At 29.5% G+C, this 15,577-nt stretch overlaps 1 protein-coding gene and 1 long non-coding RNA gene across 3 annotated transcripts; one reads left to right on the forward strand and one right to left on the reverse strand.

The window, feature by feature from the left end:
* The first annotated feature begins 3,940 nt into the window (after positions 1 to 3,940).
* LOC121115007 (uncharacterized) lies at positions 3,941 to 4,351 on the forward strand. The gene is made up of 2 exons (XR_005863400.2): positions 3,941 to 4,079; positions 4,141 to 4,351. It is a non-coding gene; the product is annotated as an uncharacterized lncRNA (long non-coding RNA).
* A 2,586-nt stretch (positions 4,352 to 6,937) lies between these two features.
* Positions 6,938 to 11,608, reverse strand: LOC121115008 (uncharacterized). Of its 2 annotated transcripts, XM_040709146.2 has the most exons (5): positions 11,452 to 11,561; positions 10,760 to 11,082; positions 10,472 to 10,627; positions 9,742 to 9,969; positions 6,938 to 9,650 (listed from the first exon to the last, which is right to left on the reverse strand). In XM_040709146.2, the coding sequence occupies exons 2-5, from the start codon at positions 10,768 to 10,770 to the stop codon at positions 7,175 to 7,177; spliced, it is 2,871 nt and encodes a 956-aa protein (XP_040565080.1). In that variant the 5' UTR covers positions 10,771 to 11,082; positions 11,452 to 11,561; the 3' UTR covers positions 6,938 to 7,174. The 2 variants fall into 2 exon arrangements, with proteins under 2 accessions (XP_040565080.1, XP_040565081.1); XM_040709147.2 differs by lacking the exon at positions 10,760 to 11,082 and having other exon boundaries at positions 11,452 to 11,608.
* Positions 11,609 to 15,577: the final 3,969 nt, after the last annotated feature.

Here is a 15,577-nt window from a genome sequence, read left to right on the forward strand (position 1 = left end):
TTACTCGTTTCAATATTCATTATTCATGGTTATTGAAGTTACAATTTTTGCCTAACTGATAATTTCGGGTGATAAAGAAAAAAATTCATTAATTTAAGAGGACTATAGTCCCTCCATCCCACCCTCCTGGGGACGCCCTTGACACTCCCTAACACTTTTTGCATTCTAACAAATTCGTCAGATGAAAAATCATATTTTTTTAGGATTATTGAAAATTTGTCGTTAAAAAAAATGTTTTTCCCTTCTCTAATTATTAATAATTAGATTCCCATTCTTAACCGGCTCGAATGAAGTAGCTTTCTTCTTCTTTTGGATGCGAAACTTTTTAAATCTAAATAAAAAAATACGTTTTGAGAATTAACATGTTTTAATATTCTCAAAAAAAGAAAAAGGGGGAAAACATAATTTTTGACGAGTTACGAGTAAATACTCGCATTTAAGACACGCGAGCCGAGTTTTTGGTCTCTTGTTTCGTTTACTTCATAAATCATAGAACTGGATTACCGATTTAGGAGTTTTGCCCGCAATACATCACTATAAATTATAATAAACGATTCAATTTTTTGCCCTGGAATATTATTGTAATATATATTCACGCAACCTGACCAGCTTAATGTATTTAAATATCTTAATAAATATTAAAAACTAAATTAACCAAAAATCAATAAAAATTTATCTTTTTTAAAGACATTTAAAAAAAAATTGAAATATAAAGTTTATTCTGTAACTTCTGGTAGGATATAAAGCATTTGAAGAGAATATAAAAAAGATATTAGCTTCTAAGTAAGGTCCTTCATTTTACTCCATTTTTTGGTGCTTATATACATTTTTAAATTAATTAAGTAATCAAGATAAATTAATAATTAATTCATTTTTCAAATGTAAATTGTTTGTATCAATTTATATTTACTTTTATTTCCATCTATATAGTTCTTTCATGTCGAAATATTCACTGAATCGTAGTTATGCCCTAAATTTTTTTTTTTTTTTTAAAGTTTTAAAGGCCAAACCGATATCTGTTGAAAGTTTTAATGGTCATATTAGTATTTTATGGTTTAAATGGCAATAATAAATGTCGGGTTCGGTCTACGGGCGCTCCAAGACCTTCATTTTGTTGTATAGTGTAATTTATATTTGTTTTATCTAACCCTGATTTCACAGAAAAATTCACTATTCAACAGTAAAACTGTTACAAAAACAGTATATACTCAATTTAATAGAATTTGATCTCTTGATTCCAAATCAGCCTTATTTTTTATTTGCTAGCCTCATGGCCTTCATAAAAAGGCCATACATTTTTTTGGCTATTTTTAAGATTCAAAGCTTTTGTTAGGTCTTGGTGTTGAAGATAAGGATACATTATGTGAATATATTTTAAAGCCCAATGTTAATAAATTCTAAAACTCTTTTTAAAATGCCTTTTATCATGCTTATAACTAAAGTTATCGTTGTTAATATCAAATAAAGAATTCAAAGGGAAAGAGCAAACAGACAAAACATCTACAACAAAAATATAAGGGAAAGAAATAAGGTCTAATTCTACAGCTATTCCACCGACTGATATGATTAAAAATGGTTATTTTTTATAAAATAGTTGTTAATACTTTGTGTTAATATCTTTATTAAAGAATTCAATTAAAAATTTAATTTTTTGAAATAAATATAATATTAAAAAAGAATGGAATTTACTTTTTAAATATTAAATACTTGAATGATTTTTTTTACTAAACTTAAATAATATTTTTAGGAAATAATACACTTAAGTAATTAATTATAATTATATGGTCAATAATCAATACCTGTGATGCACAATTTCATGCATACATCCACTTTTTTTTTGTTTCAGTTAAACGGGAGCTTTCGTTGTTTTTTATCTTAGAATATTCAAATAAAGTATGAATTGCATTATGTACCAAACACCACCGTCCTTTTTTGGAGACTTCCGCAGAAATATTGATTCTTCAAAGTGAGCGTAAATAGAATAATTTAAGTATGAATAATTAAAATATGGAGCCCAGTGACATCCTTATAAAACAACCCATTAATTTAATTTTTACAAAACTCATATAGGAAAAAATAGTTGATTATATCACTTGGTAAACTCTTGAGTTTTTGACGGGAGTCCAATTCCTACATTTGATGGCATTGCTCCACAACTTCCTTCGATTGATGTCGTTTGGAAAATTAAACATATTCTTGGGCGATAGGCCAGGAGACTTTTTAGTCGAAGTTGATCTATTATTACAATACACTGCACCACACATTACCATTATGAAAAATATATTGCAATTAATAAGTATTGCCTAATTATCATAAATAATTAAAATAAGCTCACAAAGTAGTACATAAAATGCCTTCAAGACCTTTAAAATAGACCAGTTGGCAGCTGACAATTTTAAGCCAATCAGCAAAGAGGAGGAAAAAAGAATTGTAGTAATTGTCCACTCTTTCCCTTGAGCCCTTTAATATCAAAATCTCTTACGATAATATATGCCTGCAGATCAAAAAGGAATAAACTTCTTGAAGGTTTAAAAAACAAACAATCGCGAGATAGATGGTCTCAATGGATTTTGAAACTATATCACATTAAATACTTTTATTATATATTAGGGACTTCTACCTATCTTTTAACAACCCATACATCCCTAATAACATTTAATGCAATTTATTATAACTTGAGAAGACTGAATTTTTCTAAACTTATTTTAAACAATTTTACATTTATATGCATTTGGCAGATTTAATTATCTGAATCGAAAGTAATGATGATCATAAAAAAATGTGTATATACTTTACTCAGAGTGATCCATGTAATTTTTTTATCTAATTTAAATAAAATGATTGTTTGACAGTTAATGAAGTGTTAGGGCGATCAAGGCTAATAGAAATACAAGATTAGACCATCATGTAATCGGGCTTGCTAGAATTTTCAATCTGATGTATTTTATATTTTATTGACTGCTGGGCAAGAAAAACATATGTTGACAAAACACGCAACCACTCAATTATTATGACGTGAATATTGAAAGCATGTTGGAAGTCAAACATCAGTCGTACACGCGTTATGGACGGTATAACCTTGTATTTCTGTTAATCTTGAGGACGAGTAAAGAGTATGATTTGTAATTACTCGAGTATTTTAGAAACTCAGAAATACTTGAAAAGCAAAAGTTTGTAGCACACCACTACCTATTGTCTGATAAAGGATAATATAAGAAGGGAAGGGACGAGGGAAGAAGATCCATCCATAGGCCATAGGATCCTTTTTACTTTGTACATACACAAAACTAAGAATGCATGCACAACGTTTGGCAATTGGTATATTAGCTCCATTATTTCATTACTATTAACCCTTCATTACTTACAGAGTGTTTGAACACTCTTAACATTAAAAGGGATATTTCAGTAATATAAAAATTTATTTACGACTATATTTTTTTATCCATGAATGAATAACCTAAAATAGGGGTAGGAGAAAATAATATTTAATTTAGAAGACTGTAGAGAAGAAGTTCATAAATTTTTTTTACCCAATAAACCACATGTCAATATTTTGTATTCTGTCGACCACCTATTAAATTTTATCAGAGTAGTAGTACTTGAGTCTGGACTCGGAGTTGGCACGCGCAAAAAAAGACCCCACCTATTTCGAAATTTTGGGTGCGGTCCTGTCATATAAACAAGAGATAGATTGTAATTATCATGAAATGCATAACAGATATGTCCAGAATGTAGAAACAAGTACAACTAAAGTTGTACTTGGTAGAAAAATTAAGACGAAAAAATAAATCAAAACAAAAGAAATTTTGAGCGTATTTATTCATTTAAATAATATACAGCTAATAAAAATCAATTTAAGAATCACATTTGTTAATTACAAGCTATAAGTTCTCTCAAAGAGGGACATTATCTCATCCTCTTTGGGAATAAGTGCACCAGTGGCCAATGATTCCTTGATTATTTTGTATCCCTGAGACAACAACCTAATGAAGCACTCTACATGGATCTTGATGGGCAATCTTTTGAAATTTTTCAACAGCTAATGGTTTTTGACCTGAAAACGAATCTTTTACATCAATGTAAGTAATATAATTTATGTTATGCCTTTAACGAGGTTGAGAGACACAAGCTATTTATTAGAGAAATCCAGGACGGTCGAGAGAAACGTCTCTTGACGTGGAGGAATAATGCAAGGCTTGATTTATAAGAAACACAGATCTATTCTTATTTGAGACATATTACTCTGACAATTATAATCCATACATTCTATTTATACCTATAAAAAATGTCACTCTACTTTATATGTATCTTAAATAAACACAATAATAATAAAAACATAAGAGAAATAAAAGAGTCGGGGAAAAGGAAGGAAAGAAGAGACAAATACATAACAATTTATATTAAATATATAAGGTGCCACAATTAGTGATGAGTTAGTCCTTATTTAGGACAAAAGACTGCAGTTCTGTCCAGTTCAGTCTCGACCTAGCCCGGTTCAGTAATGCATATCAATCCTAAAAAGTTATACAATTCGGTCCTGGATGACGTCACTCAACTTCATTTCCTCTTTTTTTTAGTTTTGATTTAACTTATATAATACTGATAGTCCGAAGAACCGATCTTAAGACTAGACTGGACCGAATAAATAAGGATTGACACAACACTAACCACAATGAACTATAACAAAAAACAGAGCTCTGTAAGTAGAGTTACGTCACCAGGCTATCCGCTTTGACGATAGCTGACTTCCTCATGTGTTTGAGTCACGGGCCAAAACATTCAAAATTTAATACTATATTTTAGCTGAAGAACTCTACAATGGCGATATATTTTGTTAAAATACTCCAAGTATGCCTCTTGTCGTGCATCGTGGGTTACAGGAATCGTTCTTGAGCTGAAGGGATGACACTTTTTTCATTTCTAAGGGGCAAATTCCTTGAAAAAGCAATGGGTCCTAAAAATGAAATGAAATCTTTGGAAACCATAATATAATTCTCGATTGTACTCTAAACATTTTGAAGAAATAAGAAATTCCAACTCTCAAGCCATTCTAACATTGTTTAAACATCTAAAACCTAAAGTTTCAAGGCTCACCAAAAACTCCAACAAACCCATTTTCATTCGGGAGAACAATGCTGGTGCTAAAAAAAATTAATAATTAAGGAAATCTCAAGCAACTTTTTTATTTAGAATTTCAGGTAAAAAAAGATCCCAACAATTTCCGGATCATATATACTTAACTCTTTATGTGGAACCTTCTACTTCCGAAAAGAGAAATAGACTTAGTGGACATGAATCTAATTTCATCAACAATAGAAGATAAAACTTCTTATAATGATATATATGAATATTTTTTTTTGCATTAGTTTCTTTATCGTTAGAAAATAATTATTGTATGCTGTATTACAGATATTTCTCCTGAGGTAAAACATCTAAAGGAAATAAATACCAACATACAAATCCAACCTGGAGTCTATGAAGCAAAAATAAAGAAATTTAAGAAGAAGTTGAAGGAGAAAGGTGTCAAAATTTGGGACGCAGAATCAAAGTTTAAGTCTTTAAAAATGTGCCTCTCTTCAGTATTGAATTCAAACCGTATAAAATTTTTAAATGGCAAGTCTTCACGTTCCAAAAATTCATCTAATGAAACCATGGATAATTCACTTCAGTTAAGATTCGTTGTGTAACTATATGTTGTCCAATTAATCTATTGCGACTTTGTACTGTTTGGATGAATTTGCAAAAATACAGGCTTTATTCAAATCTTATGTAAATCAATTAAAAAAAAATACAAAAAATTGTAAACTCAATAACTGAAGTAGCGGTTCCATTCATTCAGTCGTCCATAAATTTCGCCAAATGTCATAAAATTTTATTTTTTACCATGTCTGAGTATGTATGTTAGTATAAGAATGAACATACATTTACGAATGCAAACTACGATTATCAAAGAAAATAGAATAGCTTCTTCTACTTTCGGAAGACGAAAAATGTGTACGCGAAATTAAGTAAGTTAAATAAATTATTATTAAAGTAATTATTCCATTTTTTCATAATAATCAAGCTCAATAAAATTATTTTTTTAGTATGCATTTATTGTATTAAGTTCTTTTTGGGCCGTTTGATATATGTCACAAGGGGCACTGAAATCTTGTGACGTAACTCTTCTTATAGAACTCTGACAAAAAAGAAACAAACGCAAGAGTGAAGGAGGATATCCAGACCAGAGTTCTTCATAATTGTACAAAATTTTATATTCTGGTAAATTTTGAAAAGGAACTTTAATGAAACTTTTGAAATTCAGTATCATAATGTTAAAATTAAAGCCGAATAGATAATTTCGTTAAAAAACCATTTTCAAATAACGAGAGGTTATAAAAGCGGCTAATTTTAATTTTTATCTCATCAAAGCACTCCCAATATATGTGGTCATCAGAAAAGGTGGCTAAAAGTAAAATTGAATCTGCTCATTTTCATAAATGTCATTAGAATAAACAGATGTGGTAGGTTCAACAATTGTTATTTTAGTTCAATATGTTTTGTTAATGTAATCATGCATATTGTCTCATATCTGGGACCGTACCAAACGTGTTGGATTATTGTACTGTATAGGCTTCCGTTAACTTGCTAGTAGTGCTGTAACATTGGTTGACCTAAAGCATTAGGTTTAATGCTTTAGGTCAGTGTGCAAGATGTAAAATAGTATAAAGATCGCTAGCAGTATTATAAATAATGTGGAATCGGCATCAGGATTTTTTTTAATCGTCCGATGAAGTTGTGCAATAGATCTGGTGCCACTCCTTATATTTATAAAACTCATTCACCAAACTTTATAAGAGAACAACTTTTTCGCTAACTTAATACTCTTAAAATCGTAAACTACTACCGTCTACTTGGATCACAAAATAGGACGGACAAATAAAACGAACAAAAGGAATTAAACCTTTACTATTTCAAGAATGTATTATAATGATTAATATCATATGTATTCAGTTTATTGTATACATAGAGATAAATGATTGTATAATTATAATATGAGATTAATTTTACTCTAACATTGAAGAAGGTGAATGCATACGGATAACTGAAACATAACTATATAATTTTATTGAACATAGTCATATAAATATTTATTAAAAAGCTTGTATTTTGTAAATTAATCCGACAAAAAGGCTCAAGATTCTGAGCTAAGTTTAACAATTTTTTTATCGGTGGGATTATGAAAAGTGGACGATCTTTTTTTAGACATCTGTGTTATTATGTTATCACTTTCGTTCAGCTTATTTTTGTTTGAAAAATTGAAAAAATTAAAGGCTACATGGGAAGCATAGTCTTCAAAAATATGTTTTCTTTTGCATTTCAAGCCTAAAGGAATTATACATTCCCCATTCTTCATTAAATCTATAAATAATTTTATAAATAAGTTTCGAGGGTTTGGACTGGATAATAAAATCATTTTGGCTTGAGATGAAGCAAATATCAACTCATTAAGATGATGTGCGTGCAATGTGGTCAAGTAAATTAAATCTGATGCTTTCTTTAGACGTCCTCTATCCATTTGATTTTGAAAACTCTTCAACAGAATATGAGAATCATCATCTGAGAATTCAATATTTTTTGTTATGAGCTCATCAGAAATTAAAAAGTTAATGCAGTCACAATTCTTGATCTGGAAAATGTCAACAATTGACGATGCGATATAGCCTGATACGAAGAACATAAGATTGACTTGTAATTCATTTATACTAAAATTAGAAGATGCAAAACTGTAAAAGTCGAGAATTGACTTAATTTCATGCATATCTTTTTCATATGAGTCGTCGTTTTCTTCTTTTAAATCGTAAAAAAATTCTGATAAGTTGAGCTTGCAGGAATTGATTAACACTTTGAGTCGGATTATTTTTTCGGTCTTAACAAATTGTCGACAGTTCAAATAATAATCAATACCGGAAAGTTGTTTGTATTGTCCAAAATGGAGCTCTATTGGATCAGATGTAATATTACCTAAACAAACAAACTTTAGTCCTTTTACATCCAATAAATACTCTGAGAGTTCTATAATACTCGATGTGGTATGAATAGCTGTCATAAATGTATCTTTGGTTAATCCATTTTTGTAACAAAACGGTAAAGTTTCCCATGACAGGAGCCAATTTAAAAAGTTGCGTAAGAAGTCCAAATTCTGTCTTTGGTTTATTGTAATAAATTTTCGTTCTTCTCTCCGCTCAATAAAACCTGACTTGGGAATTCTTACAGACGTAATATTCCAAAATTTGTTAATTATCTCAAGAAATGAGGATGTATGACACCAATCCGGATTTTCCGGACTATATTTTAAAAGTCCATTGATTGTCGATGGACTAAAAAAGAGTTCGGCCAAATTAACTTGTACTTTTTCTATTGAGTTAGTTGCCAAGACTTTTTTATTTAATTGGAGTTCATCTTCTATTTCATGAAGTTGAAATATGTGGTCTAAACTAGCAGTGAAATTTTTTTCCTCATCTTCATTTTTTTCTCTAAACGATGGCAATACTAAAGTTTTTTTATTTAGGAAGTTGCTATAAATTTTTTTAAACAAATGGACTGTATCAAAGAGCAAAAATAATCGATTTCCTGGTGAATACGGATTTTCAATCGATGATTGCAAGGCTCCATGACATAATTCCTTGTTATAAAATTCTATATTAGAAGCATATCCATCACACACCAATCCAACTACATCAAATCCAAGTTTCGTAATCATTTTGATTGCTTCCATTGTCCAATTTTTGATGATTTTGGAGTTAAGTGTAAATACAGGAACCATAGCGACAACATCATTGTAATTATAAGTGACACTTCTTATCATAAAGCATAAAATAGTTCCTGTTGGAGTCTCAGAACCATACAATTTTCCACTAATGAATTCAATGCGTTGTGAAGAATATACTTCATCAAATATCAATATTCCTTTTCGATGTTCTGGAGGTAGCAACTCTAACCGTTGTTTAAGATATGAGTTTGTAGAAGAAGAGGGTATTTCTGTACTTAGATTTAAAGGTCCAGTCAAGTTTCTCAAGTATGAAATACTTGGCATGCAAAAACAGTCTTCATATACAAGTCTTTTATATAGAGAGGGGCTACAACTTTCCCATAAAATACACATGGCTAAAAACTGTATGGAGAACTGTCGCGTTCTTTCTGGTTTTGATAGGAGATCCAACTGTTCAGCGATAAAATCTATTTTTCTTTGAAAATTATTTTCTTCATTTTCTATCGTACTTAGAACTGTTGTACACTGTTCAAGCTTGGATTTTGCCGTAATATCAATTGAAAGAGACTTAGCAAAAGCAATCAAGTTTTGAACCTGACTAACAGTTTCAATTTTCTCTGACTGACATATATGGTTATATTTGTCTTGAGTGATAATTGTATTCTGATTACATAATTTAAAGGTTAAATTATCAAATATTTGAAGAGATTGATGAATTTGCGGAATTGTTCCCTCAATAAAGCAAAAAAGTAGATTGTCTTTCCTTTTTATAAGATGAGTGCCAGATGGAAGATGACTTAATTTGATTTTCTTTTTTATATCTAATAAAGATAATATTTCTTTTTCTTCAAAATAAGGTACTTCTGCTTTTAATCTAGGATTTTTTTCTTTTTTAAATCTGTAAAAAATTATAGAAAAAACATTAATAGATTCAAAAGGGCTGACTTATTTGTTGAGTTAATATAGATCATGATAATTGGTATATTTACCTAGTAGGTGAAACTGAAGCAGTAGTTCTACGAGTTTGCCGAGCCTCGGGATGTTTAGCTGGAACACGATCAAAAATAGATGGAACTGCATCTATCTTTAAGTTACGACGAATGAGAATAACTGGCTTTTTTCTATAGGGATTTGAATCTGTTCGTATTGCTTTATAGTCTTCTTGTTTAAAATGCTTGCTACATAGCCTTGAATGTTTATTCGGTTCAAAATCTTTTCTAAAAAAATATGCATCAGTAAAATTATTATAATGGTGGATAAGTTCTTTTGGTGTTCAAGATTTAGGTAAAAATAAAATAATATATATTTATGTATAACAAATACATCTTAAAAAATGATGATCAAATTTTTTAACTGTGACAGTGCTGGGTTCGACTCAAAATATTCAAATTCGAGTTCTTGAGAATTTCTACATATGTCATGGTTTCTACTTTTTAATAAATGATCAACTCTTCTATAAATAAGAAAATATCGTCTGTAGTTTTTTACTACTGCCCTTTTGATTGATACTAGAAATTTCACTAATAATAATTACTCAAATGTTTCGATTTCTAATGGTTATTCGAGTTCAAGTAGAGTCAAATTTTTCACTTAAGTATTTCGGGCGAGGTCAAATAATTTTCAGAAAATTATCGGCTTTAGTTTTTTTCGAGTTCGAATAATACTCGAATCCAACACTAATAAAAAGTACTAACCAACAAGTCATAAAATATTACCTACCTATGTATTGCCTTAATCCAACAATGAAGAAGAGGTATATTTTTCAATGGTAGCCTATGAAAAAAAACATCGTCATCCTTCGGAGTGCCAGGATAACCTGTCCTACACATTGGAGCACAACAAGTGGAAGGCATCACAGTCTTTTGAAAGGGAAATCTGAAAATAAATTACAGAGAAAAAAAGTTCAATTCTTCACATATCGTATGCTTAATTTAAAAGCCTAATAAAGTGAATTGAATAAGTAACAAAATCACATATTATTCTGTCATAATTTATTAATGAATTAACTTGAATAGCATAAGTATCCTTTTCTAGCCAATCCTGAAGATATCAAAATGTAGCATTGATCCGCATAGATACATTATTTCCATTTAGTAATATTTGTATATAGTCTGGCCGGAATAGTAGAAGTTGAAAGCAGTCTGTTGATAAATGTGATTTGATTCCTTATTAGTTATTCATGGTTACGCTTATTACGGATCACTATAAAGTTTTAAAATATGATGTATCTTCCCGTTGAAAACCAGCGCCATGGTCTCAATGTGAGATTTGAACGACTTGTATGTTTTGACATTCAACTCATATAACTTACATAACGTATCTATACTGCTCTGAGAAGTTGGAGAATATATTAATCTATATTTAATATTTGGTATAATTTATCAAGAATTACAATTGAAAACTTGATATTGATACTTATAGCTCATGTATTAATCCTGGCTAATGGTATACTTGACTTCTGAATTCTGAGTAATGTAAGATACGTAAAATATATGTTCATATATCAGATGATAAATATGCATATGAAAAAAGAGATACAATATAACTAATTACAGTCATTAGTAATTACTCATAGTTCTAACTTTTTATAACGTCGAGTTGTTTTTTTTTGTTGGAATAATTAATACTCGAATCCGACAATAATAAAAAGTGATGACCAACAACTTGTCAACAAGTCTTAGAATTAAAAAAATACCAACCTATAATATTGTCTTGATTAATTGTTATTAATTAATTATGAATAGTGCGTAGACGGTACAATGAATACTAATAGTATATTTATTGAATGGGAATTCTTGTGATTGATTCCATGCGACGAAATAAATAAATAAACATTTTGAATTTCAAAGTTTTGTCAATGTGTTCCAGTACTATCTGGAGAAGCCCCTACTCTAACCACGCAACCTGTTGTGGTGAAAAACCGTTCACAGTTTTTGAAAAATAATATTTTCTCGTAATTGTAATTATATATCAACATCACGTGGTATTTCAATCAAACCTTTCATTTCGAGCTAATTTTTGGAATCCCCAAAAATGATCTTGAACAAAAAATGATAGACTGACTTAATATATAGTGTTCAAAATTAAAATACATATATTTGAAAGCGTTTTCTAAAGAAAATGTTCAAAATATTGTTGAATTAATTATTTAAAGTTTAAACTGATGAATTTGCCCATCAAAAATTAAGTATCATCTATAGTTCCTGTTTGTACGAGATTATGTTATACCTATGTAGTAAGTTTCATTAAAATAATATGAAAAAGAGATGTTTTTATTACAACAGGTTGCGTGATTGGAGTTGGTACAACCCATAGATAACTATAGATTGCTTTAGGGCGCTGTCGTTGCAGCATTTCATATCAGCTATTGTTGGGGCTCGAACTATATAAAGGGGGGGGACTTACATATTCTTTTTAACTCACAGAACTTATAGATATTGAATTCTATTAGTGACTATTACTCAGCAATCAGCAGAAGAATGGATGTGAGGGATGAGAGGAGTTGGAAAGACATTTAATTCAATCATGGTCATTTGAATGGACCTCTCCTACGTAGAAAATTGGATGCATGAATCTGCATCCATGCATCTTTCCTGTTCCTAGGAATATCCAATTCACACGCCTTCTGATACTCTCTTCAATGTCATAGTCTGTTGAAGGGATCTCGACTCTTAAGACATGATCCCTTGAAAAAGTGTTTCACTCGTTGGATCTCATCTCCTTTAATGGAAGGATCGTTGATTGTTCAAGTGCCTCTTCATGTCAAGGTCTATGATAGCGACTTCTGATCTCGTTAATCATTGTTCCTATAGATAAATTCCTCTAGATCTTCTACGGAATCAATAATATCGTCATCTTCTACATACAAGAAATATGGAGCTCCATAAAACGACAGAAAAACGACCCAATGAGGAACAGAGAGAGTTCTCATCCTCCATCCACAGCTCCTTCTTTGAAATTCTTTAAAGTTAGCTCTCTTTTTTCTCCTACTTTAAGAAAACTATTTCATTGATAAGAGTCGTTCAGTGCTATGGTGAATTGTATATAATGCAGTAATCACTCATCGCGATCAAATTTATATCAATTCCATTTATAAGTTGGACTTTGTGATATACGGACAATTATACAACCTGGACACTTCAATCTCACGCCTGATTTCTTTATTACTACTGAATGCTAAGGGATTATGTGATAACAAATTATATTATACCTCTAAATTTCTGTAGACTTATATTTGAAAACCTTAATACAATTGCAATATCGAAACTTAGTTAGTCTTCATCATGTTCTAAAAAACTTATTTGCATATCACCATATTGGAATATTACCCCCACTAAGATTTAGGATCTCCACGCTAATAACGATTATTAAAAAATGTTTCCCGTAACAGTTCTTATATTTAATTATTAGTTATTCTAAAAGTACTCTTTAATGACATAGATACAGACGTTCAAAATTAAACGGTAACTATTTATATTTTATCCTTCTTTTCTTTGATATATATATATATATAATGAAAATGTATTATTATTTTACAATCTGAATAAAACACCTTTTAGAGTAAATCCCTCTATTAAACGAAACAAAATGAAAATTCAAGATTTAGAAGATTACTTAGTAATTTTTCTGGAACTTGTACCATGAGAATTTGATCTTTTTTACCCAAGTTTATGTTACTATTAGCCTCATTTATGAGATTTTTTATAGATATATTAAAATATTTAAATCCTACTTGAGCAATATAATTAGCAAAAGGATGTTTTTTACACTGCAACCAGATAGGAATCTCTTGTTTCTAATAAATTAACAAATAGCTTTGTAAAGCACTGTCTTGAATTTGTCAAGTTTTGGTCTCCATGAGTTATTTATTTCTCAGAATTTAAAAAGGTCGTGCATTCGCAATCTTTAATTTTGAAAAACTTAATGATGGAATAGGCTATGTATGTGGATATATAAAACAATAGATTGGCTTGAGATTCTTCCATACTAAAATTAGAATTAGAAAAACCGAAAATAAATATTGGTATTTGGAACAATTAGATCAGTGCTTACAAATTATATGATGTTTTTATTTTCACATTCATACTTATTATTTGATTTTCATATAATATTCTTAAGTTTTTAGTATAAATTCATTTCTTTATTTATAAAAATATATACGTAATATTAACATAATGATATATGATCTCTTAATTAAAACAAATGTATTGAAAAATGTTCATAAATGGCTTAATATATCCCTTCAATACTACGATATAACTACATAATACTATTCATAGTTCATTCATCTTCTTCTATCCCTACTAAGGTATAGTATGATAATTTGATGCAAGTCAGGAGGACTTGCATCTTATTTTTGGGAGTTAGTAAATCAATCAAATTTATTATTATAAGTAAAGAAAACATGCTCGAGTCGTCCATTACTTTATACTTTTATAATAATACAATAACTTTATGTATGACGTACATATGAGTTATTACTTATGACGTATTATAATTTTGAATGAAGAGGTCGTGGAGGTAATTATCATTCATGTTTATTATTATTATCTATTACTATTCACTTATTTAATTTTTTACTGCCCAGATATTATAGAAAAAGTCCTTTATCCATCCGGGATTGAATTAAATAATTCAAATTATTGTCTAAAATGGCTCATAGTTGTGCTGCTTTTGGTTTTTTCCAAAATAAGGGTGATATTTTTCAAAGTTAAAATAACTATTAAGTATAAAATTCAAATTTAAAAAAAAAAAAAATATTTTAAATATAAATTACTAAACCAAAATAGTTAATCTATCATTTGACGAAATTTTATAAATATGCATTAAGCTTCTATGCGATATTTAATCTTTTATTTCTATGGACATAATAATAGTATCTTTTTTCATTCAAACAAATCATAAATTTTTGTCCATGACTGGGTATAAATTTTTTTTTTTTTAAATTTTAAATTGTAGTTTTATGTATTTGCTACAACTTCTATTAGTTTTTATATTTTTTTTTATTTTCGTATTTTTTGAAATACTAAAATAAATAACATTAAGTATATATTAATCAATTCTCGAATAACCTTTTTCATTATCGAAACGGTACTTTTAGCGCTTGTTTGAAACGTAAATTATTCAATCAATATGTTTCATCTATCATCTGATAAAATTACATAAGCATAACATTAACTATCCATGTGATATTTAAACATTTTAGCTGTCACTGATAACTAATAAGCAATAAGTATAAATAGCTAACAAGATTCAATACATAACATAAATTTGCCCTGACAATAGCTGGGTCTTATTGCAGGACCAATTTTTTTCCCATAGAAGTGATTTTTTTAAATTTCTCCATTTAGGGGTGGGGCTGGAGAAGCAGACGCCCCTGATAGGTACTCACACCTTTAAGCCAAGGAGTCTAAAATTTTGCATGGGTCCCTCTTTTGAACCTAGTAAAGCTAAGACGGGAATGTCGATTTTGGGGGGATCATATAAGGGGGGCTTATGCTATACCCAAAACACAAAAACGGTTTTTGGAGCTCAAGGAGACTAGGTATGGTGTTGAGTTACAAAATTAAGAAGTGATTGGCGTTTCAAAACACAACTATACGAATAACTACGTTTTCAAAATTAATTCAAAATCCAAAAAGTTATGGACAAAAAAAGAAATCGGCAAAAATTGCAATTTCATTTATGTTATGGTTTTACAAAACTTCTATTAGTTTTTAATCGTATTTTTTGAAAAAATAAATGCAAAGTTTCATTTTTGTTTTTTCATTATCGAAACGGTACAAAAAAAAATATGTTTCATTTAATAAAATGAACTCCCAATGA

The sequence above is a fragment of the Lepeophtheirus salmonis genome, chromosome 3, assembly GCF_016086655.4.
Source record: "Lepeophtheirus salmonis chromosome 3, UVic_Lsal_1.4, whole genome shotgun sequence".
Taxonomy (NCBI): domain Eukaryota; kingdom Metazoa; phylum Arthropoda; class Copepoda; order Siphonostomatoida; family Caligidae; genus Lepeophtheirus; species Lepeophtheirus salmonis.

Excerpts from the sequence above, each read along its gene's own strand:
- LOC121115008 (XM_040709146.2), bottom strand. Across the intron at positions 9,970-10,471 it reads TGGATTAAGGCAATACATAG|AAAAGATTTTGAACCGAATA; the intron begins GTAGGTAATATT and ends ATATTTTTTTAG. Across the intron at positions 9,651-9,741 it reads GCTTCAGTTTCACCTACTAG|ATTTAAAAAAGAAAAAAATC; the intron begins GTAAATATACCA and ends AATTTTTTACAG.